The 25,121-nt window shown below is 50.1% G+C and overlaps 1 protein-coding gene across 2 annotated transcripts in view; it reads right to left on the bottom strand.

Moving 5' to 3' along the window:
- The window catches only part of LOC142257999 (NACHT, LRR and PYD domains-containing protein 12-like), a 429,738-nt gene that overhangs the window by 327,540 nt on the left and 77,077 nt on the right, over positions 1-25,121 (bottom strand). For both annotated transcript variants that reach the window (XM_075330377.1, XM_075330378.1), the window contains exon 2: positions 16,186-16,284. In XM_075330377.1, coding sequence (XP_075186492.1) covers positions 16,186-16,284 — 99 coding nt within the window. The remainder of the gene's footprint in view (positions 1-16,185; positions 16,285-25,121) is intronic.

The raw sequence follows: 25,121 nt of genomic DNA on the forward strand, positions 1-25,121 counted from the left end.
GAGCGAACCCCTATACAGGGGCTGTCTGGCAATCACCCCAGAAGGCCTAAATGCGTAGCAGCCGGGACACAAAAGGGCAACAGGTATAGTCCAAAAAATGTCCGTACGTGATGTGAGTCCTAGGGTGGTTATGAAACGGAGGGGACCGGGCAGAAGTGCCAACCAGAGACGGCAGACAGAGTCCGAGCACAGCTTGATTAGACAGGTGAAGTCCAGAGCTGGTGTCAGGTGTTTCAACAGGATCCAAACAGCAATCAGGAGATGAGAGCAGCAGGGCAGGAGTACACAGGAAGCAGTATACTCAGGCAACTAGACTAAGCTTAGGGGCGGGCTTTTAAACAGATGAACAGGAAGTAGGGCAACAGAACAGAAAACTCCATGTTAACAAAGGGCAAGATCCTTCAAAAGAAAACTGGAAATCCCAGAACTCTGACAGAAGGCCACCAAAAAGAGCGTCTCACAAGATCCCGAGTACCAAAAATGCCAGGATGACCCGCCAAAACAGAGCAATGAACCTCAGAGACAACTCGGTCTCTCCATTGGTCTGGGACAAACAGTTTCCCTGTAGGACATCTCTCAGGTTTATCCCCCTGAAATTCCGTCAGTGCCAACCACAGATCAGGCGAAATAGCCGAGAAAACTACACCATCATTCAGGATAGTAGACGGTTCGACAACCTCCAAAGAGTCAGTGCAAAAACTCCTGGAAAGGGCATTGGCCTTAACATTCATGGTGCCCGGCAAAAAAGAGACCACAAAATTAAACCGGGTAAAAAACAAAGCCCACCTGGACTGCCGAGGATTCAACCTCTTGGCCGATTCCAGATAGATGAGATTCTTGTGGTCCGTAAGCACCACAACTTGATGCCTAGCCCCTCACATTCAAAGACTGCGGTGATATAGGAAAAACACAATACACAGGTAGATGACAGGATTAGCAAAAGGTGAGGCCCCCGCTGACTAAAATAGGAAAGGACAGGAAAGGGACTGATGGTGGCCAGAGAAAAACCCTGCAAAATACCAACTTCCTGATAGTACAAAAAGGCCCTCAGATCGCACGATCTGAACTCCGTCCTATACCAGGTGCCCTTGTCATACCAATGAACAGAAAACAAGAATCATAACAAAGGCAACAAGCCACAAACACATGGACCCAAAGGAGCTATACCCCACACAGAACTGCAGGGAGTTCCCCAACAAGCCACTGAGGGGGAAAATCCCTGCAAGCAAATAAACTGAAAATAAGCACAGCAAATGACAAACCCAGATAAACAAAAGAACCAGACAATAAATAAAGAGCAAGCACTTATCTGGGGAAGATGTGGTGTAGAGCAGGATTAAGCAGGCTGGAGATACAAAGAACAACTGACATCCAGCAACAGCTTGCAATCAGACCAGGATTTAAATAAGCAGAGAGTTAGCAAAGGAAACACCCACTGCACAACACACCTGGTCCAAGTCCAAACCATTCTTGGCCACCAGAGGGAGCCTCCCAGCAGCCAAAACATAACTAACATTCACAACACCCGCCCCTGTCGTTTGTGCGTCACGGGCAAATCGCTGCCCGTGTCGCACAAAGTCGTTAATCCCCCGTCACACGTACTTACCTGCTGAGCGACCTCGCTGTGGGCGGCGAACATCCTCTTCCTGAAGGGGGAGGGACGTTCGGCGTCACAGCGACGTCACACAGCCGCCGGCCAATAGAAGCGGAAGGGCGAAGATGAGCGGGACGTAAACATCCCGCCCACCTCCTTCCTTCCGCATAGCCGGCGGGTGCCGCGGGACGCAGGTAAACTGTGTTCATCGTTCCCGTGTGGTGTCACACTGAGTGACGTGTGCTGCCACGGGAACGATGAACAACCTGCACCAGGAAAAATAAACAATTTTTTAAAATTAAACGACGAGTACACGACTCATGATTTGTGAGCGATACTGCGTCGCTCGGAGGTGTCACACGAGACGACATCATGTACGATGCCGGATGTGCGTCACGAAAACCGTGACCCCGACGATGCATCGCACGATCAATCATCTCGTGTAAAGCCCGCATTAGTGCACTGCATTTGAGGTAATGTACGGACGAAAGGCTAAGCTTCTTATTGACCTCAATCCATCAGGAAATGACACTGCATGTCATGTCTCTTTCAGATGATGCCAAGCCTGATGGCTAAATACACTCAACCATTCATAAAGGGTACTTCTCACATAGCGAGATCGATAGCGAGATCGCTGCTGAGTCACAGGTTTTGTGACGTACCACTGACCTCATCAGCGATCTCACTGTGTGACACTAAGCAGCGACCTGGCCCCTGCTGTGAAATTGATGATCGTTACACACTGTTCTGGTTCATTTTTTGGTCATCGGGCTCCCGCAGGGCAGGACGCATCGCTGTATTTGACGCTGTGTGACAGGGTCCCAATGACCGCCGAGATCGTTATAAAGGTTGCTACTGCGACCTCTATCGTTACTGCGTCGTTGGTATGGTCTTACTGTGTGACATCTCACCAGCGACCTCCCAGCGACTTACCAGCGATCCTGACCAGGTCGTATCGTGGTCGGAATTGCTGGTACGTTGTTTAGTGTGACGGTACCCTAAAGGTATCCACTCAACTGTAAATACCAACGTCCATTCTGCTCAGGAACACCAAAAGTGTGCCTTTGATCGCCGACACAACAGCAACAAAGAAATCACTGTTGGCACCATTGTTTATATCAAGAATCAACGTCGTATTCATTGCAGGGGTTCAAAGATGGAACCACACTGGGTTGGACCCTAATTAGTTGTGGAATCCCTAACCAAGGGACGAGTAAAACTTAACAATAAGACTGGCAAGATACTAAGCAACACCTACCATGCCGGCAACCTTAAGATTTACCAGGATGAACTGACTTCCCTACCACCCTAGTCCCCTGATGACTATCCCAGTGACTCTGCCACACAAAAACACAAGCAAACCAAGACTTTCAACCCACTACCAAGTTCAGAAATAACGTATCTTACCACCACTTTTGACCTTACGTTTAGTAGGCTGTGTACTTTGGATGCACAAGAGATCTTGGACAACCACGGTATACATATAAAATCAAAGGTAATGAGAACTACTACTTTTGGGCCATCAGCTATATCCTGACAGGAACATAGGATAACTACTCCCTTCTCAGAGCTAAAGTCATTCACCCCATGCAAACTGACTTGTTCAAAAAAACTACAGGGCTACTGTAATCAAGATGTGAATGAATATGTGAACACCTCTGGCATCTCTCGTGATGGTGTCTGGGCAACTGATGCAGAAATCATGGCCACAGCAAATTATTAGTGCTCACTTCAGTTATCCTATTCAGTTATATGTATTTTTTTTTCTGAATGTGAACACAGCTCCGCCCCTTTCGGACATGTTTTTTCCATCTCCTATATAAGAAAGTCCTTAGTTACCCCTCTCCACCCACAGCAGTTTTTAATTGCAATGAGATGACACACAGTTGGGGTCACAGAGCTAGGGACCCCAATATAGAGATATACCTTGACGAGGTCTTGGGGCTCAGTTACATTGATCAATGTGATTGCTAAATATCTCCTTTTTTCCTTATATTCATGGCAGGTATGCAATTCATTATTCACATGTTCAAATTAGCAAGTAGCATTTTTCATTGTATATTCCAATATTTTTCCATATGCTTGAGGCATTATACCATTATCTAAGTTTGATGTGCAGCCTTATCCTTATACATAACAAAAAATCATACTTGGTGCATACAATTTAACTAAATATTTGCTGAAAAATCCACCTTTAATATGCAAATGAGGGCACATTATTGCATACTTGTCATGGCCTATGCCTTGGTGCACTGTTATGCTCTAATATTTGCATATTAAAGCAAGTCCCTTGTCTTAACTGATAGCGGTCTGTTGAAAACAGAGGGAACTCTGAGTGACAGTACAGCTTCGCACACAATGTGGCTACGAGCATGATGTGAGGCGTACATCTTGCCTGTCCGTGAATGCGCCCTGTCCGTGGTCTCCACTCGATGCACCAGGCAGTGTAGTGAGTGAATTCAGGGAGGAGAGCATAATGTCACGTGCACACGCTCTGTTCACTTAAACACCCCCTCATAGAAGCCACTTGGCCAAAGACAGGCCGGAGATAGACATCAGAACGCACCTGTAACCACATTGTGTGTGCGGCCACATTGACATTTTGAGAGCACTGATTTTAGGCAGAGCTCGGTCTTACAAATGCAGCGCTGTCAATCAAGACAATGGACTGGCTTTAATATGCAAAAGTAAGAGCAATGTTACATCAAGGCGCAGGCCACATCAAAAATGCACCAATGCACCCGCATTTGCAAAAAAAAAATTGAAAAAGATTTCTTATTATTAAACTGTATATATTCGCTAAATAAATAATTTAATTGGCATTTTGGAGGTGACAGACGTCCTTTTAATAACATCTTTCTTGCCCGCACATTGTCCTGTGAACACGCACTGCCAATAACAATGCTATTCTATGTGCACAGGACGATCATGTTAGAGATTGCACTGTGCACATGAAAGCGTGGTCACAGGCAGCTAAATAGGCTATTAATCGCTTATTGATCTAATTGATTTAGATGAGCGGTCATTTAAAACCTCCATTTAGTCAATTTATTTAGCCACCCTAGTTACCTCACAGGTCCTGGTATGATAATGACTAGAGATGAGCGAACCTGTTTGGTAAAGGTTCACCAATTTCAAATTTGGTAGGAGCCTGAGGTTGTTCGATTGGGCTGACAAACCCGAGCCCCTCCCCCAAAAGTTGGTAAGGTTTCTTTTTCTTTGTTTTCCTCTGGGTGCGTTTTCAAAAATGCCTTTTTAATAGCATTTTCTACTTTTGGATCAGATTGTGACATGCAGTGTAGGGAAAGGTGGGAGTGCCACATATTGGCACATTTCATGATCGAAATAGGGATTGGTACTTGTAGTGCCTGCTAAGAGTTGCCAGTGAAGCATGTAAATAAGTATTGCTACATATTACTGGCTGCTGAACCATATGCAAAACACAGTCATAGGTCTTGTTACTGGATAGTGCATAGCCTAAAAAAAGGAAGTATCTAAAAATTGGTTCTTGTGGCTGGTGAAAAATCTGCAAATACAGTTATAGGTATTGTTGCTGAAAATGCATGACCTATAAAAATTCCTAGGGAAATATCTAAAAAGGGATTCTGGGCAATTTTAATTGCCTGCTGAAAATTTCATAAACACATTTATAGGTATTGGTAGTAAGCCATGTGTGGCTGAAAACGTTGTTAGGACACTATCTAAAAAATTGTTCTTGCCAATTTTAATTGCCTGGTCAAAATTTTGCAAACACAACTGTCTTTGTTGCTTGTTAGTGCCTGGCCTAAAAAAAGTGGTAAGGAAGTATCTAAAAAGTGTTTCTTTGCAACTTAAATTGCCAGCTCTAAATTACGCAGTGAAATACATGTTTAAGTATTGTTAGTCATGCCTCCTGAAAATTTGCTATTGAACAAGCTAAAAAGGTCTCCTTGGCACTTTACGATGTCTCCTCTAAATGACGCAGTGAACCGTCTTTGTAGGTAGTGGCTCTTTTTAGTGCCTTCCCAATATTGCCAACTCAGCCAGTAACTAAATAATTTATCTTTTGTGTCAGGTGTCTGACAGGTGTGGGCATAGGGTTCATTAACCATGAGTGGAAAATCACAACAAGGTCATCGTGGATGGGGGAATAGGCAGGGTAATGGAGGGGTACCTGTGGGAAGTTCTGTTAGTGAAAGGTCTAGTGAGCACACGCCAGCTCATCCTATCCTAAGAGAAGTGAAAACAACTTCCGTTACTGGACAGCCTACTCCACTAGATTTCTTTGGCAGCCACACAAAATTAAGGTGCTAGAGTGGATGGCAAGTGCTGCATCAAGTGGCCTCTCCTCCTTTTCCTCCACCTCAACATCACACACACTTCATTCCCAAAAAGTGCCACCCCAATTACACTTGTTTGCACCCTCGTCACAAATCTCCAACCGGCAAACTGACTGTGGGGAACAACACATGGGCGAGTCTGCAAAGCTGTTAACACATTCTATCCCATGGGCATCACATCTCCACTCCCAAATATTCCCAGACTGTTGAGGAGGAAAGCATTTGCACAGATGCACAAAATCTTTGTGGGTTGAATCCTGGCTCGGACAAATTAAAGTCCCAGCAAGATCCCGACCCTCGTCAACTGACGTTAACCCCCAGGAATGGAAGTGATAATGATGAGACTCAGATATCGGAAGAGCACGTGTACTGTGTTGTGATGTCAAGTCAGGAAGAGGAAGAGGGGGACAACATAGAGCAAGATGATGAAGTTGTAGATCCCACTTGGTGTGAACCCAGGTGGACGCAGTTTAGTAGCTGAGGAGATGAAGAGGAGGAGGAAGTCGAGGATGTTAAAGTGACAATTCCCGCATAAACATGTAGTGATGCAACAAAATCAGGTTGTCACAGGAGACTGCATCCATCTTTCAGATGCAGGACTCCCTCCTCCTTGTCCTTCCAACACAACCACACACAGGTACAAACACCAGCCACAAAAGCCTAGTCACCCCCCAGGACAATAGGGACACACCAGTGGGCGGGGCCAGGCAGATGGTGATGCCCACCTAGGGGTTCTGAGGTGTTCTGGGAGGGAACAAGTCAGTCTGAGTCAGACAGCCAAACAAGACAGTTTAGTGCTGACAGTGGAAGTGAGAGGAGTGAAGTGGTAGTCAGGGGTTGTAGCTCCCGGACTACCGGACTACCTGAGCTGACTAGGTGGCAGATGGCAAAGAAGGGCTACAGGCAATGGCGATCCGGTTGCGGGAGATCTTAAGTGGACCGGGGCAGGGTTGTAGCCCGCCCGCCGGTACCGACAGCGGGAATCCGGTCCGGAGGCCGTGCACGGTCGGGGTGCCTGGACCCTAGGGCGAGGACAGCTTCAAGCACCTTAATAATAAGCCAGCAGGGGACAAGATTCCAAGTCTTGTCCCACCAGCAGCCCAGTTTTTCACATCAAAACTATTTTCCAGTGAATGCTGCATTTCCATCTGGTGGATACAGAGGGTTTCCAAAGCTTGATAGCCATCGCAGTCCCCCAGTACAAGTTGCCCAGTCACCATGACTTCTCTAATAAAGCTGTGCCTGTGCTACACCATTATATCGCAGCAAAGATTATCTTTTCTTTGAAAAACTCTGTCTCCCAGGGTGCATTTGACCACTGACACCTGGACAAGCAAGCATGGCCAGGGGCGTTACATCTCGCTGACTAGGCACTGGGTCACTCTGGTGGCTATAGGGGCAGGTGGGGATGAAGCTGCTTCCCAAGTGTTCAAAATCCCAAGCCTTCTGGATCCTCAATCTCTCACCTTAATGTAAAATGCATTCACAGAGTGCAGAGAGAATCCGCCCCACCTCCGAACAGCTCAGCCAGGGCTCAACGCAATCAGGCAGTGCTGAAATTGATCAGCATTGTAGAATGCAGTCACACAGCTGCAGAGTTGTGGACCGCTATACGGGCAGGGTGAACCTAGAGCTAGGGAAGGCAGTGTGCGACAATGGTGAAGCCTGGTGTTAGCAGCCTGTGACGCTCTGACAAGTCACACATAGGCCCCTGCATAACACCTTCCCTCACCTAGGTGACACACAGCCAACCAGAAAACCGTAGTCACCTCCCCAGGGAAGGACAGACACACCAGTGGGCGGGACTAGATGGAAGGAAACGCCCACCTAGGGGTCTGGAGAGCCCGGGGGTAGGAGAGAGAGGAGTGTAGAAGTGTGTAGAGAAGGAGTAAGGAGTGAAGCCCAGGCCTCTGCTATAGGCCTGAGGCTGAACTGAAAGGTGTCTGGGTCGGAGCCCGGACACATTGGCTAGGAGGCAGATGGTGGGCCCGTAGCTAGCAGGAGATGGGAAGATGGCTCGGCAGATCCGAGGTGGACCGGGACAGGGTTGGAGCCCGCCAGTACCGACACCGGAGACCCGACCAGAAAATGTTCACAGAAGGGGTACTCGGACCCTGAAGCCAGGACCGGAACCAACGGCCTAGCTAATTAACCATTAAAAAAATAATTAAGAATTTAAATTAAAAATTAAATTAAAATTTAAATTTTTATTAATTTTTAATAAATAAAAAAATAAATAAATAATTAAAAAAAAAAAAAAAAATAAAAAAATATTAATATTACCGGGAGCGGACTCCCCGAGTTCCCATCCGGGAAGTCCCCAACACTACAGTACAGTGCAGAGGGAAGAGAGACGAACCACCAGCTCGGGTGGGGGACCAGAATATATCCGGCCGCGGCAGCCGGCCACCATCACCTTGGTTACTCAAAGGACTTGTCTGACTTTTTTCAACGTGAGTAATCTGAGACTCCCTGGTCTGACTAGGCGCACCGGTTCCTGCCATCACCATCCCCGGCACCAAGTCACCGGGTCCCGGGGCCACCATCCCAACCCATGGAGGGGTTAACAACAAGCTGCCATCCCAACGCCCTGGGTGTCCCACAACAGCAGCGGTAGTGCCACACCTCACTACACACCGTGGGTGGCGTCACAGACAGTTTACTACCATCCCCGTACAAATACGTCCCCTTTTAGTCAGAGTGTCCGCGTGACCCCCGGGTCTGGCAGGATCCCTCGAGCCGCACCATAGATCCAGATCCGAGCAGCGCCGGCTGCTGGCACGAGGGCGGCACACCTCAATTTCTGGCATCACGAAAAGGATACGTACCCGTTCACTTACCTGGTGAAAGTACGCCTTGTTTTCGACTGTCATCGGTGCTCCGCTGCAAAATTTTGGAAAACCACCATTTTAACCGCCATTTTTAGGCGCGAAAAAGGACAAACCAGCGTCTTCTTCCCCGAGAAAGGGCGCAAAGCCGAAGCTCCGCCCCCTGGGATCACGGCCGGAAGGAGGACCCTGAGGCCGAAATCGAAACTTAGGAGTGGAGCGAAAAAGAGAGTTCTCGCAAAAGACTAAGGGGGGCGGGCAGAGAAGCTGCGGCATATGACCCGAAGGGATAAAGGGCAGTGACGCCAGGACTCTGCCATCTTATGTTCCTGGATACCAAGTGGAAGGATGTCCGACCGGTCCGGTGACCCGAAGATGGAGGGACCTGCTCCCGGGACTGCTGACTGGGTTGAAGCCCAGACAGATCGGATGTTCTGCAAGATCCAGGCCCAGGCTAATTTCTTGCTAAAAAGATGGACGGCTGAGATGAGGGATCTGGCTGCGGACGTTCGGGCCCGCGAAGTGGAGGAGCGAGTAAGCGACCCAAGCCCCTATGTCCCACCAGGACCAGCCCACCAGGCTGAGGAGCTCGGTCTGCCCCCGTCCGCCACGTCGCCTCCCTCGCTACCCGCACCTGCAGCTGAAGCCCCGCTCGGTCCGCTGCCCCAATCAACGGCAGTGGAGCCCGTTCCATTTGCTAGCGAGGCCCCAGTCATGGAACCCTCGGGCCATGAGCATGCCACCACTCCGGCACCCGTATCAGCCCCGCGCCAGTCCAAGGCCCGAAAGACATCCTCTCCAGTCTCGAGCCCAGGCCGCGCCGAAGATGACGTCACCTCCAGTCACGAGGATGGCCGCATGTCTGACGAGACCGGCCCCGGCAGTCCGCCCGGCTGCATCGGAGGCAGAGCCGACCCGGAAGACAACCCCGGCAGCGAATCCCTGAATCAGCCCATACCCAGTCCAGGCTGTGGAGCAGCCAGTGTATACCTGCCAGGAAGCGGAGCAAGCTATGGAACGGAACTCTCAACCAAGAGTGGAACCGGGGGTGGCCGGCAGTGAGAGCCTCTGCATGAGCCGTGCTCCCGAGCAGGGGGAGAGCCTGAGGATTGCGCTCCATATTGGGAGCGGCAGCAGAGGCAATAGCGGGAGGAGATTGCAGCCCAGGAAAAGAGGAAGGCTGAGGTGTTATCATGAACATACCTAGAAATGGATCACCTCCGGCAATCCACAGCCCCACACCTGCCCACAGGACACCCGGACCTTGACCTGGAGCCCGGAGTGCTGGTTACACACACCTCGGCATTGTGGGGAGAGAGGATGGTTCGCACTCAACGTTCGGAAGTGGGTGAATGTGAAATGAAAGATGTGTCCATATTCTCCTTCACCCTCTACATTGCCTGAAAATGAGTAGGTAGCAGCTTCCCGGCTACCTTAGTTATGTGTCCCCGTTGCGACCGTTCTGCAGTTACACCGTTTTAAACATGGACCAAGGCCGTGAACTGGCAGGCCAACCCAAGAACTATTGGGCCTTGTAAATAATTACCAACAACAAAGGAGAAGCCCTGCGTCACTGAATAGATAGGTGCTCTGAGGTAAAATATATACGGAAGAAAAAGTAACCCCGGCACACTACCACTCCCAAAAAGGCAATAATGCAGCAATTTGTATGCAAAATTTTTTTTTTATTGATCAAGTTTGTTCAGTATTCATTATATGTGCTTGGTCCAAAAACAAATGACGTTTCGGCCGGAGGCCTTCGTCAGCATGGACTTTTATCTGATAGTGGTAAAAAACAACACAAATCAATATCACATATACATTTCAAAACAATGTACAAAAATATCCAACATCTCCAATCCAAGTAGACAAGGATAATTCATACAAGGTAGAGATACCATGGGAGGCATATATAGGAACAAGGGTATCATCTGCCAACAGAGGTCATATAAGTCAAAATTCATTAGAATATTTAGTGTTTTTTGGGGAAGAAAAAGAGATCTTAGGATAAAATAACTATTCGCAAAGTTACCACTAGGAGTGAGGATGTGCGAGCGGCTGAGTAAATGGAAGACCGACCATGCAAAGAGTCAAGAGGAAAAAAGAATAGTAGAAATAAAATAGACAATGAATTAATGGAAAAAACAGAGAGAGAGGGGAGAGAGAGGAAAGGTGAATAGTAAAAAGCAGAGGGAGAAAATAAAGAGCAGGAATGAAGTGGGAGAAAAGATGATAAGAGCAGGAGCGCAGAAGGTAACGTAGGACACTCACCATGTACTTTTAGATACAAGTGGAGACATATGGCAGTTGCGACTTAACTGCCACCTTAAACTTTACACACTGCAACATCGCAAACGACATCGCTGTAACGTCACCGGTTTTGTGACGTAATAGCGACCTCCCCAGCGACATTGCAGTGTTTGAAACACATCAGCGACCTGGCCCCTGCTGTGAAGTTGCTGATCGCTACAAATCGTTCAGGACCATTCTTTAGTCCTTTGTTTCCCGCTGTGCAGCATGATCGCTAGAAAGTCTCAGTGTGTAAAGGGGACTTAAATGTGCAGGCAGCAGGAGCCGGCTTCTGCGGACACTGGTAACCACGGTAAACATCGGGTAACCAAGAAGCCCTGTCCTTGGTTACCCGATATTTACCTTCGTTACCAGCTTCCGCCGCTCTCACTGTCAGTGCCGGCTCCTGCTCCTTGCACGTGTAGCAGAGTACACATCGGGTAATTTACCCCATGTGTGCTGTAACTAGGAGAGCAGGGAGCCAGCGCTAAGCAGTGTGCGCTGCTCCCTGCTCTCTGCACGTGTAGCTACAGCACACATCGGGTAATTAACCCAATGTGTACTGTAGCTAGGAGAGCAGGGAGCCAGCGCTAAGTAGTGTGCGCGGCTCCTGCTCTGTGCACATGTAGCTGCAGCACACATCGGGTAATTAACCCGATGTGTACAGTAGCTAGGAGAGCAGGGAGCCAGCGCTAAGCAGTGTGCGCTGCTCCTGCTCTCTGCACGTGTAGCTGCGTGCGCTGGTAACCAAGGTAAATATCGGGTTGGTTACCCGATATTTACCTTAGTTACCAAGCGCAGCATCGCTTCAGTGCGTCGCTGCTGGCTGGGGGCTGGTCACTGGTTGCTGGTGAGATCTGCCTGTGTGACAGCTCACCAGCAACCCGTGTAGCGATGCTCCAGCGATCCCTGCCAGGTCAGGTTGCTGGTGGGATCGCTGGAGCGTCTGACTGTGTGACCTCTCACCAGCAACCTCCTAGCAACTTACCAGCGATCCCTATCAGGTTGTATCGTTGTTGGGATCGCTGGTAAGTTGTTTAGTGTGACGGTACCTTAAAGGTTTGTAATTTTGGTGCAAACCTCTATTTAAAGATCAGATGAAATATAGCACAGGCAGAAGCTCATGGACCTGTACTGAGACGTCCGGTCAGTGTTGGGATTTTTCCAGGAGTTCTCTGTCTATGTCATGCTTCTCTGATTCTTAATGTTCCAGGCAGATGATGTTCAAAGCTCCTTGGTGATGTAAGTATTTAACTGTACTTACCATTTGTATGTTGAATATACAAAAGTGTACGCAATATCATATTTTTCCTTTGAGTTTGTATTTGATATTAACCTTTTTAATAAAATTACTTAATTACCTTCTTTAACCCCTTCATGACCATGGACGGATCTTTCCGTCATGGCATAATCGCGGCACCGGAGCCTCCGGTGACTGCGAAAAGTTAGCATAAACCGCAGATTTGGGGAGGAGGGGACCTGTACCTGACCTCAGGAGGGGTGGTGCCTCCTCCCCGGACCTACGGAGGCTGTCATTGGCTGACGAACGCCGCTCAACCAATCACAGCCACTGTAATGTTCCAGCCATTTAAAATGACTGAAACATTGAAATCCAGCCCTGAGCAGTGCAGCTGTAGCACTGGCCATTGGCTGGAGCTGGGTGACCTCACTGGATCACCCTCCCCCAGTTCCAGCAGCTCTGATTGGAGAGATCGGCCTTGTGACCGATCTCTCCAATCACCATGGACCTGTTGCCGGTGACCGCCCCCGTCACCGTCACTTGTCGTCCCTGCAGCATGCCAGCACAGTGAGTGTATACAGTGCAATGGCAGGGTGACAAGCTCCGGTCCCATGCTGTTATGTGACCGGAGCATGGGACCCGGAAGTTGCCGCGCTGCCATTGCACTGTATGAAACCGGCGAAAAGCCTCCCGATCCGCCGCTGCCCTCCGCGATCTGCCACCTGTCTCCCCGATCTGCTGCCCGCACCCCCACCCCTCGTATCTGCTGCCCGCACCTCGTGATCTGCTGCCCGCACCCCCACATCTCCCGATCCGCCACTGCCCGTCTCCCCGATCTGCTGCCCGCACCCCCACCCCTCGTATCTGCTGCCCGTCCCTCGTGAACTGCTGCCCGCACCCCCACTCATCCCGATCCGCCGCTGCCCTCCGCGATCTGCCACCTGTCTCCCCGATCTGCTGCCCGCACCCTCACCCCTCGTGATCTGCTGCCCGCACCCTCACCCCTCGTGATCTGCTGCCCGCACCCCCACCCCTCCCGATCCGCCGCTGCCCTCCTCCATCTGCCACAGTGTCACCGCTCTCCCCGATCTGCTGCCCGGCCCCTCCCCCTCGTGATCAGCTGCCCGCCCCCTCTCCTCCGTTATGTGCTGCGCACCCCCTCTCCTCTGTTATGTGCTGCGCCCCCCCTCTCCTCCGTTATGCGCTGCGCGCCCCCTCTCCTCCGTTATGCGCTGCGCGCCCCCTCTCCTCCGTTATGCGCTGCGCGCCCCCTCTCCTCAGTTATGCGCTGCGCGCCACTCCCCCTCGTGATCGGCTGGCGCCCCCTCCCCTCCGTGATGTGCTGCCCACTCCCCCCCACCTCTCACCCCCGTGATCGGCTACCCGCCCCCTCCCCTGTCACCCCCGTGATGTGTGCTCCCTCCCCTGTCACCCCGTGATGTGTGCTCCCTCCCCTGTCACCCCCGTAATCTGTGCTCTTTCCCTTGTCACTCCCGTGATCTGTGCTCCCTCCCCTGTCACCCCCGTGATGTGTGCTCCCTCCCCTGTCACCCCCGTGATGTGTGCTCCCTCCCCTGTCACCCCCATGATCTGCTGTCTGCTCTCCCACCACCTCTCACCCCCGTGATCTGTGCTCCCTCACCTCTCACCCCCGTGATCTGTGCTCCCTCACCTCTCACCCCCGTGATCTGTGCTCCCTCACCTCTCACCCCCGTGATCTGTGCTCCCTCACCTCTCACCCCCGTGATCTGTGCTCCCTCACCTCTCACCCCCGTGATCTGTGCTCCCTCACCTCTCACCCCCATGATCTGTGCTCCCTCACCTCTCACCCTCATGATCTGTGCTCCGCTCACCTGTCACCCCCATGATCTGTGCTCCCTCTCCCACCTCTCACCCTCCCCGATCTGCTGCCTCCTTCATCTCCTGTGATCCTGCTGCCTAGATCCATCCTGTAAGGTAACTATCCCCAATCTCACCTCCCACTCCCCATCCCCCCCTTCACCCCATCCTCTGCCGCTCCTGCATCCACTGCGCCCTCTCCCATCCGCCTCCAACCTATCCCAGCCGCCTCCACCCTATCCCAGGGGCCTCCGTCTCACAATCACAGATGCTCCCTTTATATGCCGCTGCCCCCCCATCTGCCACCCCCCAATCTGCTGCTGTTCTGATCCATCCTGTAAGTATTGTTCGTGGCTCTTTTCTAACTATCCCCAATCGCATCTCCCACTCCCTCCCCTCCCTCCTCCTCCCCCACCTGCTTGCCGCCAAGTGCTGATCAGCTACGTGATTGGCTGATCAGGTATGTAATTGTTGCTCTAGTTTTTGCTTTTTTTGTGCACCCCAAATAAAAAAAGAAAAAAAAAAAAAACTTGAACAATTAGGTACCTGATCAGCAATCGTCCTGCAGGACTTCTTTTTTCCATCCCACCTAGTCCCCCCCCCCTTTTTTGCAGAACATTCGTGCGTGCGCCCTGTTTTTTTTTTCTATGCCATGGGGGGTCTAGTTTCCAAAATGGGGTCACATGTGGGAGAGCTCCACTGTTTCGACACCTCAGGGGGGTCTCCAAACACAACATGGAATACGCTAATTATCCCAGACAATTTTGCGTTTGAAAAGTCAAATGACGCTCCTTGCATTCCGAGCCCTGCTGTGCGCCCAAACATTTGATTTCCACCACATATGAGGTATCTGTGTACTCAGGAGAAATTGCACCATACATTTTACGGTGGAATTTTTCCTGATACCCTTGTGAAAAAAAAAGCTACCTGGTTGAAGTTACAATTTTGTGGTAAAAATTTTTTTTATTATTTTCACGGCTCAACTCTATTAACTTTTGTGAAGCCCCCAGAGGATCAAAGTGCTCAATAAACATCTAGATAAATTCCATGAGGGGTCTAGTTTCCAAAATGGGGTCACATGTGGGGGAGCTCCACTGTTTCGGCACCTCAGGGGCTCTCCAAACGCAAGATGGTGCGGCTAACGATTCCAGCTAATTTTCTGTTCAAAAAGTCAAATGACGCTCCTTCCCTTCCGAGTCCTGCGGTGCGCCCAAACAGTGGTTTTTCACCACATATGAGGTATCTGCGTGCTCAGAAGAAATTGCCCAACAAATTTTGGGGGTTCATTTAATCCTGCTACCCTTGTGAAATGCAATATTTGAGGCTAAATTAACATTTTTATTGCAAAAAGTAAAATGTTCATTTTTTCCTTCCACATTGCTTTAGTTACTGTGAAGCACTAGAAGGGTTAATAACCTTCTTGAATGTGGTTTTGAGCAGCCTGAGGGGTGCCGGTTTTGGAATGGTGTCACTTTTGGGTGTTTTGTGTCATGTAGACCTTTCAAAATCGCTTCAAATGTGATGTGGTCCCTAAAAAAAGTGGCTTTGTAAATTTTGTTGTAAAAATGAGAAATTGCTCATAAACTTTGAACCCCTATAACTTCCTTAATTTTTTTTTTTCTTTTCCCAAAATTGTTCTGAGGTAAAGTAAACATGTGGGAAATGTTATTTATTAATTATTTTGTGTCATATGTCTCGTTGGTTTTAGAGCATAAAAATTCAAAGTTTGAAAATTACAAAATTTTCGCGAAATTTCTGTTTTTCTCACAAAGAAACGCAAAAAATTTCGGCCTAAATTTACCACTAACATGAAGCCCAATATGTCACGAAAAAATATTCTCAGAATCACCGGGATCCGTTGAAGCGTTCCAGAGTTATAACCTCATAAAGTGACACTGGTCAAAATTGCAAAAAATGGCCGGGTCTTTAGGGTCAAAATAGGCTTGGGGCTGAAGAGGTTAAAGCCGTATCTGAATCTTAGTGCTAAAAATATAGCAAAACACACACACACACACACACACACACACACACACACACGTAAAGGACAATGGAGTCACAAGATTAGTCAGGGTTTACCTCTGTTTCCTTGCTGTGTGTTTCCAGCGCTTCCCCAGCTTGCTTGCCACTCCATTTGTGAAGTCTGAAGTCCAGACACCGATGTAGAATTATCTTCACCTACAAGGAAGAGATTCAGGAGTTATAGTTAGGGAGCGGCGTCGTGAGGCTGCCAAAATCTAATAGCGTGTTGTACTTCTGGGCACTCACTGAATATAAAAATTCTAATAATCAACAGGTCATATTGAAACTAAAACAAAGATCTGAAGAGTCCGGCTGATGAAATGCGTTGATCGTCTTTACTCATGCATTTATATATTCTGCTATTTCCTATCACGTAAGAAACAGCTACATTTTTGCATGGTGCCCGTATATTGAGGGGCGGGATGAGGGCGAGGCACCCACCTAGAGTGCTATCTCTTGCCTTTGTGAGGGGGAGCAGTTTGAAAAGAAATCTAACATTGCCTGCCACCGGCCGGCTCTTCCTCCAGATTCAGGATGAAGATCTCGCTCATCTATACTGGGAATAAAGATTTAGACATTTCTTACATAACAGCAAATAGCGGAATAAAAAGCTGCACTGTCAGTAAAGATTGTCCCTGTAAGCCCTCAGCAACTCCTTCCTACAGCAAGTTCTCCTGAGAATTACAACACTTCATCAGATTTTGATAACCTGAAGACATTAAGACATTAACCCCTTTCTTGCTCAGTGTGCTGAGAGTCAGGAGATTTTCTGTTAGTCACCAACAAGAGAGAAATGTGAGGAGATGACGCCAGCTGCCAATACAGGCTCCGAGCGGGAAGAGGAAAATGTCCACAAGAGCTAAGCAGCCAATGAGAAGAGAGAGCGCGGCTAACAGGCATGTGTGAGGAGAGAACAGCCAATGAGGAGAGAGTACAGGAAGAGATCGGGAGGAGCTAACAGGAGTAAGAGGAGAAAGCAACCAATGAGGAGAGAGCATGGGAAGAGAAGTGAAGGAGATAACAGTAGAGTGTGAGGAAAGAGTGCAGAAAGAGTAGACAAAGCTAACAGGAGAGTGTAAGAGAGCAGCCACTGAGGAGAGGGGGCAGAAGAGACGGCAAAACTAACTGGAGTGTGTGAGCAAAGAACCGCCAATGAGGAGAGAGTGTGGGAAGAGAGGGGGTGGAGTGTACCGCCCCGTGAACTCAGCTGCGACCGCTGAGCCGCTCGGATCCATGCTCGCACTACGGGTGGTGGCTCGAGCCTCTCACAGACCCGGGGGTCACGTCAATCTGCAAGGGAGTTGGCGCTACACGCGGGGGTCTGGGTGTTTGGTTTGAAATGATAGTTCGTGACGCCACCCACGGGTTGTGGTGATTGTAGACACCACCGCTGCGGTGAAGGTATGGGGACCCCCGGGAGCGGTGTAGTGGCGCAGCTAGGTGTTGACCCCTCCGTGGGTAGGGGATGTTGGTCCCGGGGTCCGGCAGGCCTGGGCCCGGGTGCAAGGTATAACGTTGCGGTGCAGCGCGGTGCCTGATGGCACTGGTGTACTCACTCTGACACAAGACGAGTCACTGGTAAACCAAACGGAGTGATGAACGGGGCCCGCAGCCGGCTGCAGATTTTCCCAGATTAGGTTGGTGGTGTCCGCCTTTCTCCTGTACGTGTGTGTGTGTGTGTGTGTGTGTGTGTGTGTGTGTGTGTGTGTGTGTGTGTATCTTGACTCCTGTGCCTAGGCACCGGTAGTCCGCTCCCCGACTTGTATCTGTCGTAGGAGCCCGTTTGCCCGCAGATGCTGGCCCTTTGGATCTCTTGTCTTTGGCGGTGGCACTTATCCGGAATGGTTGGGCTGTTGCCTTCAATCGGGACTTAGGTGGGAATGAACCCCTGAGGTCCAGACCGCAATCAGTTAATTTGACTATGTTGGTGGCTTCTAGCTTAGTTCGGGGTCTGAGTACCCTGCCTGGTGCTCCAGTATCCAGTTGGCTCCCCGGTTCGGTTCCGGCGGGCCACTACCCTGTCCCGGTCCCTTACGGTTCCACCGGTCGTCTTCCCGGTCTCCTGCAGGTGACCACTACCATCTGTCTCCTTGCCAGTGGCGACTGGGCTACGACCCAGCCACCTGGTAGTCTCTGGGCAGCCTGGACACAGGACTGCCAGTGAACTTGTCTGCTCTACACTTGTATTAGCACTTGACTCTTCCAGAGCCCGAGCTAGAGTCGACTACTGTGTTTTCCCGCCTACAGACCTGTGAACTCCTCGGTGGGTGGAGCCAACCACCTGGCTCCATTTCCCCCCCTGGTGTGGACATCAAACCTGGAGGGTGGTGACAAGGTTTTTAAGTTTGACTGATGTTACCTAACTGGGAGAGGGGTGTGGTGTTGTGTGTGACTACCTGGGATGACCTGACTAGTCCAGGGCATCACAGGAGTTGACAGAGTGTAAGGAGAGAGTGCAGGAAGAGAAGACAAAGCTAACAGGAGAGTGTAAGGCGAGGGCAGCCAATGAGGAGAGTGGGCGGAAGAGAGGGCAAAGCTAACAGAAGAGAGTGAGCAAAGAGCAGTCAATGAGGAGAGAGTGTGGGAAGTGAGGGGCCAGAGCTAACAGAGTGTGAGGAGAAAGCAACCAATGTGGAGAGAGCACAGAAAGGAGAGCGGGCAGAGCGAAGAGGAGATTGTGAAAAAAGAGAGCCAATAAGGAGAACGCGGGAAGATAAGGGGCGGTGCTAGCAGGAAAGTGTAAAGAGAGCAGCCAATGAGGAGAGCACAGGAAGAGAGTGGGCAAAGCTAAAAGGCAATTGTGAGGAAAGTGCACAGGAAGAGAAGGGGCAGAGCTAACAGGAGAGTAAGACAATGAGGAGAGAATGCAGGAAGAGAGGGCAGAGCTAAGAGGAATGTTAGGAGAGAGCAGCCAATGAGGAGATCGCAGCAGGAAAAGGGGCAGACATCATAGAGCGTGAGGAGAGAGCAGACAATGAGGAGAGCAAGCAGGAAGAGAAGAGGCGGAGCTAACAGGAAAGTATGAGGAGAGAGCAACTAATAGTAATCTTTATTTCTATAGCACCAACATATTCCGCAGCGCTTTACAATTTCAAAAATTCGTATACAAACATTCACAAGTAATAGTTATAGGAAATACAGTAAATAAAGAAAAATGACAACCCTGCTCGTAAGACCTTACAATCTACAATGGGGTGAGATTAGGGTAACAAGGTACAGGTGCTTATACAAGGTGGTGCTGCTAAGTCTTTGGCTTTGTGATCTTTTTGTGTTTCTATGGTAATGAATGTTACATCACATGAAAGCCTTATGTGTCTAATAAAGGTTTTCAAAATTTTGTGTTTGTTGCTTTTGGCAACAGCGTTCTACGCACGCGGGAAAACAAAATGGCGGAGTCTAATGTGATATTCACAGCAACTGAGAGCAGAGGAGTGATAAAATTCTTCTTTCTGCAAGGAAAGTCTGCAAAGGATGTTCATGGTGATATGTCGCAGACATTGGGAGATCAATGCCCTTCATATTCCACATTTAAGAACTGGGTCGGTGTGCCGCCCCCGTGCCAGCAGCCGTCGCTGTTCGGATCCGGACCCGCTGTGTGGCTCGAGGGATCCTCTAGACCCGGGGGTCACGCGGACACTCCAAATGAAAAGGGGAACGCAGTTGTACGGCCTTGACTGTATTCGATTTGTGACGACACCCACGGTGTGTGGTGAAGTGGGACAGCACTGCTGCTGTTGTGGGATACCCGGGGGAGATGTAATGGCAGCTGGATTTTAACCCCTCTGTGGGTAGGGATGGTTGCCCCGGGGCCCAGTGTCTCTGTGCAGGGGATGGCGATGGCAGGGGCCTGCGCGCCCGGACGTAGCAGGGGATGTTTGGTTACTCACATGTAAATGAATCCGCCGCGGCCAGTTGTACTCTGGTCCCCTACCCGGCCTGGTGATCGCAGTCTCTTCCTCTGCACTTGTTGTGGTTGTGTGTTTGGACTTCCCGGTGGGGAACACGGGCGTCCGCTCCCGGCTGTCTGTGTGTCTGAGGAGCCATGCCCGCTGACGCTGACCCATGGGATCTATGGGCCCTGGCGGTTACCCAATCCCTATCTGTGGGTGGTTGTCTGCTTTTGGGACTTTGGTTGGGACAGGACCTATAATCTTGCCCTCAATCTGTTGATTAGCTAGACCGTTGGTTCCGGTCCTGGCTTCAGGGTCTGAGTACCCCCTCAATGCACGGTTTCCGGTTGGGTCTCCGGTGTTGGTACCGGCGGGCTCCAACCCTCTTCTGGTCCTCCTCGGATCTGACGAGCCGTCTCCTGCTGACGGAGACCACCGTCTGCCACCTAGCCAAGGTACCAGGGCTCCGACCCTGGCACCGTTGTACTTGGACTTCTCCTCTGCTGGAGCTACACCTAGCTCCAGCCCACACTCCTCTCCACTTGAACTACAGACTAGCTCTGTTTGCTTGAACTCACTGTTTTCTCGCCCCGGGCTGTCTAGACCGCTAGGTGGGTGTTCCCTAACCACCTGCTCCCACCCACTGGTGTGCCTGTCTTGCCCTGAGGGGGGTGACTAGGGTTTCAGGTCGGCTGTATGTGACCTAGGTGAGGGATGGTGTTATGCGGGGGCCTATTGTGTGACTACCTGGTTTTGCCAGGGCGTCACATTGCCAAATTTAAAACGGGTGACTTCAGCACCAATGATGAGGAACGTTCTGGACGACAGAGTGGTTGTTGTTCTGGAGATTGTCGATGCTGTGCACAACCTCATACTGCAGAATCGACGTATTTCAGCTAAAGCAATAGGAAACATCATGGGGATTTCCCGTGAACGTGTTTGTGTCATTATCCATGAACATTTGCACATGAGGAAGTGATCTGCAAAGTGGGTCCCCAAATGTCTGACAACAGATCAGAGAACTATGCAAGTAAAACTTCCCGGTCAGGCACCACTGAGTACTGCACCCATGCTGGGTGAGTGCAAACAGGTAATCCCGAAGGCTGAGTAGGGTGTGTACGCACAGACACATTGTAACCAGGTCTCACAAACGCATTAGAGGGGACCCCTGGGCAGACCCAGGAGGGAACATGGCCTCCACATCTCAGTTAGACTACTTTCACACATCAGGTTTTTCCCATCAGGCACAATCCGTAAAAAAACGGTTAAAACAGATCCGGTACCGCATCCGTTTTATCCCCATTGATTTGTATTGTCGCCGGATTGTGCCTGATGACCTTGCGTTGCATCCGGCTTTTTCCAGATGCGGCTTAATTAATGAATGCGGTGGCCGCATGGAACGGTTCATGCAACGTTTTTTGTCTCATAAAAAAAAAAACGCACAGCGCCGGGTGCGGTGCTGTGTGGCATGGTGCATAATGAAAGTCTATGCACGCCAAATCCGGTGGCATGCATCAAACGCCAGAAGCATGTACCGGATTTGGTTTTTACTTCTGAGCATGCCCAGAAGTGATTCTCTGGCCTAAGAAAATCGGTGCGAGTGGAGTGCGATAAAACATTGCATTCCACTCGGACCAATTCTAGCCTGTGTGTCAGCACACATGAGCGATTATTTTCTCAGTCCTAATCGGACCGAGAAAACAATTGCAGCATGCTGCAACTGTAACGCGAGACTCTATTCTCTCACACCCACTAGTGAATGGGGCGAGAGAAAAATCGCACTGCACTCGTGGTACATCGGTGTACCATGCATGCAGAGCGAGAGTCGCAATAGCCGGCTACGGAGGAGATAAATCCCACCTTCCCGTCCTCCGTGCCAACCCGCCTCTCCTGAGAGCCTGGCCGCCCCCCGAAGCTGAGGTCCGCTCGCACGGTCGGACTGGAGTCGCAGGGATACTAGCATGACACTCGGCTCCTGCTGTGCTGCCTGCACAAGCCGAGTGTCATGCGAGCATCGCAGTAGTGCCCTGTGTGGCCCCAGCCTCTCTCTCTCTCACACTCACTGACTCACTCATTCACTCACTCTCACCGATCACGGGCGCGGCGCTGCATGGCTGTCACACTGCTGGCGGCTTCTCCTGATTTGAAAATGCCGGCCGCCCAATATTCAATCTCGTATTCACTGCTTTCCCCGCCCACCGGTGCCTATGATTGGTTGCAGGCAGACACGCCCCCACGCTGAGTGACAGCTGTCTCACTGCAACCAATTACAGCCGCCAGTGGGCGGGTTTATATCTTGCAGTAAAATAAATAATTAAAAAAAATGGCGTGCAGTCCCCCCCCAATTTTGATACCAACCAGGGTAAAGCCACACGGCTGAAGGCTGATTTTCTCAGGATGGGGAGCTCCACGTTATAAGGAGCCCCCCAGCCTAACAATATCAGTCAGCAGCCGGCCGGAATTGCCGCATCCATTAGATGCGACAGTCCCGGGACTCTACCCGGCTCATCCCGAATTGCCCTGGTGTGGTGGAAATCGGGGTAATAAGGGGTTAATCATGGGAGGCGTCTATGAGACACCCCCAATGATTAACCTGTAAGTGAAAGTAAATAAACACATACACCCAAAAAATACTTTATTTGGAATAAAAAACAAAAAACACCCTCTTTCACCATTTTATTAAAATCCCCAAATACCCCTCCTGGTCCGACGTAATCCACAGAGGTCCTGCGACGCTTTCAGCTCTGCTACATGAAGCTAACAGGAGCGGCTGTGGAACACCGCCGCTCTCTATCAGCTCCACGCAGCAACTGAGGGAGTCGCGCTGTCAACGGTGACGTCACTGAGGTAGTGTCGGGGTGTGCGGGGATGATGAGTGCGGGAGTGCCGGGGTGTGTGCGGGGATGATGCGTGCGGGAGTGCCTGCGTGTGCAGTGATGACGTGGTAGTCAAGGGAGCAGGAGCAGGAGGTAGCCAAGTCTGAAGTGCAGACGCAGGAAAGCGAACACACTAGTCAGACCCTGCACGTGTAGTGGCCGCTGACGGGGGGAGTACATTGCAACACAGTCAGCCTGAAAGACTCCTGCAGAAGAGAAAGGACAGGCAGTTGAGTACGGGGACTCCTGGTAATAAAGCACGCACGGGGAACAGGTCCCTAGAGCCAGACATCCCTTTAGTGGTCTGCTAAATCCTGCAGGTGGTGGGAATAGAGGTTCCACACCAACCAACACAAAGACCGATCACCAGCAATGAGGGGGCCCATAAGGAAGATCGAGCCTGCAGCTATCCACCTTGGTCCACGCTGCCAGCAAACGGGCCAGAAAGGGGAGAAGACAGTTGTGACTTCCCTGGATGAATCCCATGGTACTTTAAGTCGGGGGTTGTCCGAATCAATTAGTGCTAGGAAGGCGAGTCAGCAGTCACCCCTATATCAGCATGAAGGATACCTGGTTCCACCTGGTTCATCTCAGCATCGCCCGGGTTGCCTCACTATAACATCAGAAAGTGAGTAAACAAGTTGAAAGACATTTCTAGACTGAGACTGAGTTATTCTGCGACCTGTGGTTCCACACACACACACACACACACACACCGGAGCCCTGGGGCCAGCCTCACTCTCGGGAGGCCACACCAACCAACTGCAGATACCATCAGCCCCAGATGCTCATTAAACTGCAGTGGCAGTCACCCATCACCCTGACCGCAAAACAGAGTAGCGTCATGACTCAGAAGCAAACAACGTGACCTACCTATTGCCAGAGGGGTCCCCACAGAGGCGTCCACGCAGTGTCCCGGAGGCGACTGCTGCAGCGCTGTGGTGGATGACTCATCAACATTTTTGGACTGATAAGAACTTCCTGGATTGACTGGTCACTATGGATGAGACCTGGATTTATTTATATGACCCTGAAAGCAAGGAGCAGTCAAAAGGGTGGAGGCACAATGGTTCTCCTCATACAAAGAAGTTCAGGGTGCAAAAATCAGCCTCTAAAAGGTGATAGTATCTGTGTTTTGGGATAAGGAGGGTGTGCTGCTAGTGGACTACCTTCAAAAGAGTTCTACCATCAATGCAAGCTATTACATCGAACTTTTGGACCAAAAACCAAAAGGCACAGCAAGCTGTCCAAAAGGAATCTTGTTCCTGGAATACAACGCCTCTGCTCAAACTGTAAATGCGACCATGGCAAAACTGGCAGAACTGGGCTTCCAGCTGGTTGACCACCACCTTATTCACCAGATCAAGCTCCCTCTGACTATCATCTGTTTCCAAACCTGTAGAAACACCTCAAGGGTTCCAAATTTCACACCATTTTTGATGCCATTGCTGCTACGGATGCCTGGTATGAGGCACAACTGAAATCCTTCTTTTTGCTAGGCTTACAGAACTTGGAATACCAATGTAAGAAGTGTGTTGACATCAGTGGAGAGTATGTGGAATAAATGTAAAGTTTCATCATCCTATCTCGTTTTTTTCTGGGTAAAGCCAAACATTTATCAGCAGACCCTCGTATACAACGGTTGAGCCATCTCAAAGAAATGGTGGATAGATAAAGGCTGCATGGGCCAATCACCAGCCAATCTTTGTGATGCTTTTGGGTGTGGTGGAGTCTGATGGAAAGTTATGTTCTGAGAGGTAGTGGAGGGGCTCTATATGAATTGACTTTGACTAGGTAGGTGATAGACTGCCCCAAAAAGATGTGTTTTTATGGAGTGACTGAAGCTGTGTAAGTTGTGGTTCATTCTAGTTTCTAGTTGGGGTAGAGCATTCCAGACGATTGGTGCAGCTTAGGAGAAGTCTTGGAGCCGGGAGTAGGAGGTTCGAATTAGTATGGATGTTAGCTGAAGGTTGTTTTCGGAGCGCAAAAAATGGGTAGGATGATAGACATAAATAAGGATGGAGATGTAGGGGGTGCTGCAATGTGGAGAGCTTTGTGGGTGAGAATGTAGCACCCCTGCAGTACCAGGTGCCACAAAATGTAAGTGGAAACCCAAACCCCAGAATATCCATGCCAGTTAAAACACCAGAAATCTTCAGGCTACACACATACCCCAACACCACACTGGGAGACTGCCTAGTAACAGAAAAAAGGGGATGGGCACTGA

The sequence above is a fragment of the Anomaloglossus baeobatrachus genome, chromosome 12, assembly GCF_048569485.1.
Source record: "Anomaloglossus baeobatrachus isolate aAnoBae1 chromosome 12, aAnoBae1.hap1, whole genome shotgun sequence".
NCBI lineage: Eukaryota > Metazoa > Chordata > Amphibia > Anura > Aromobatidae > Anomaloglossus > Anomaloglossus baeobatrachus.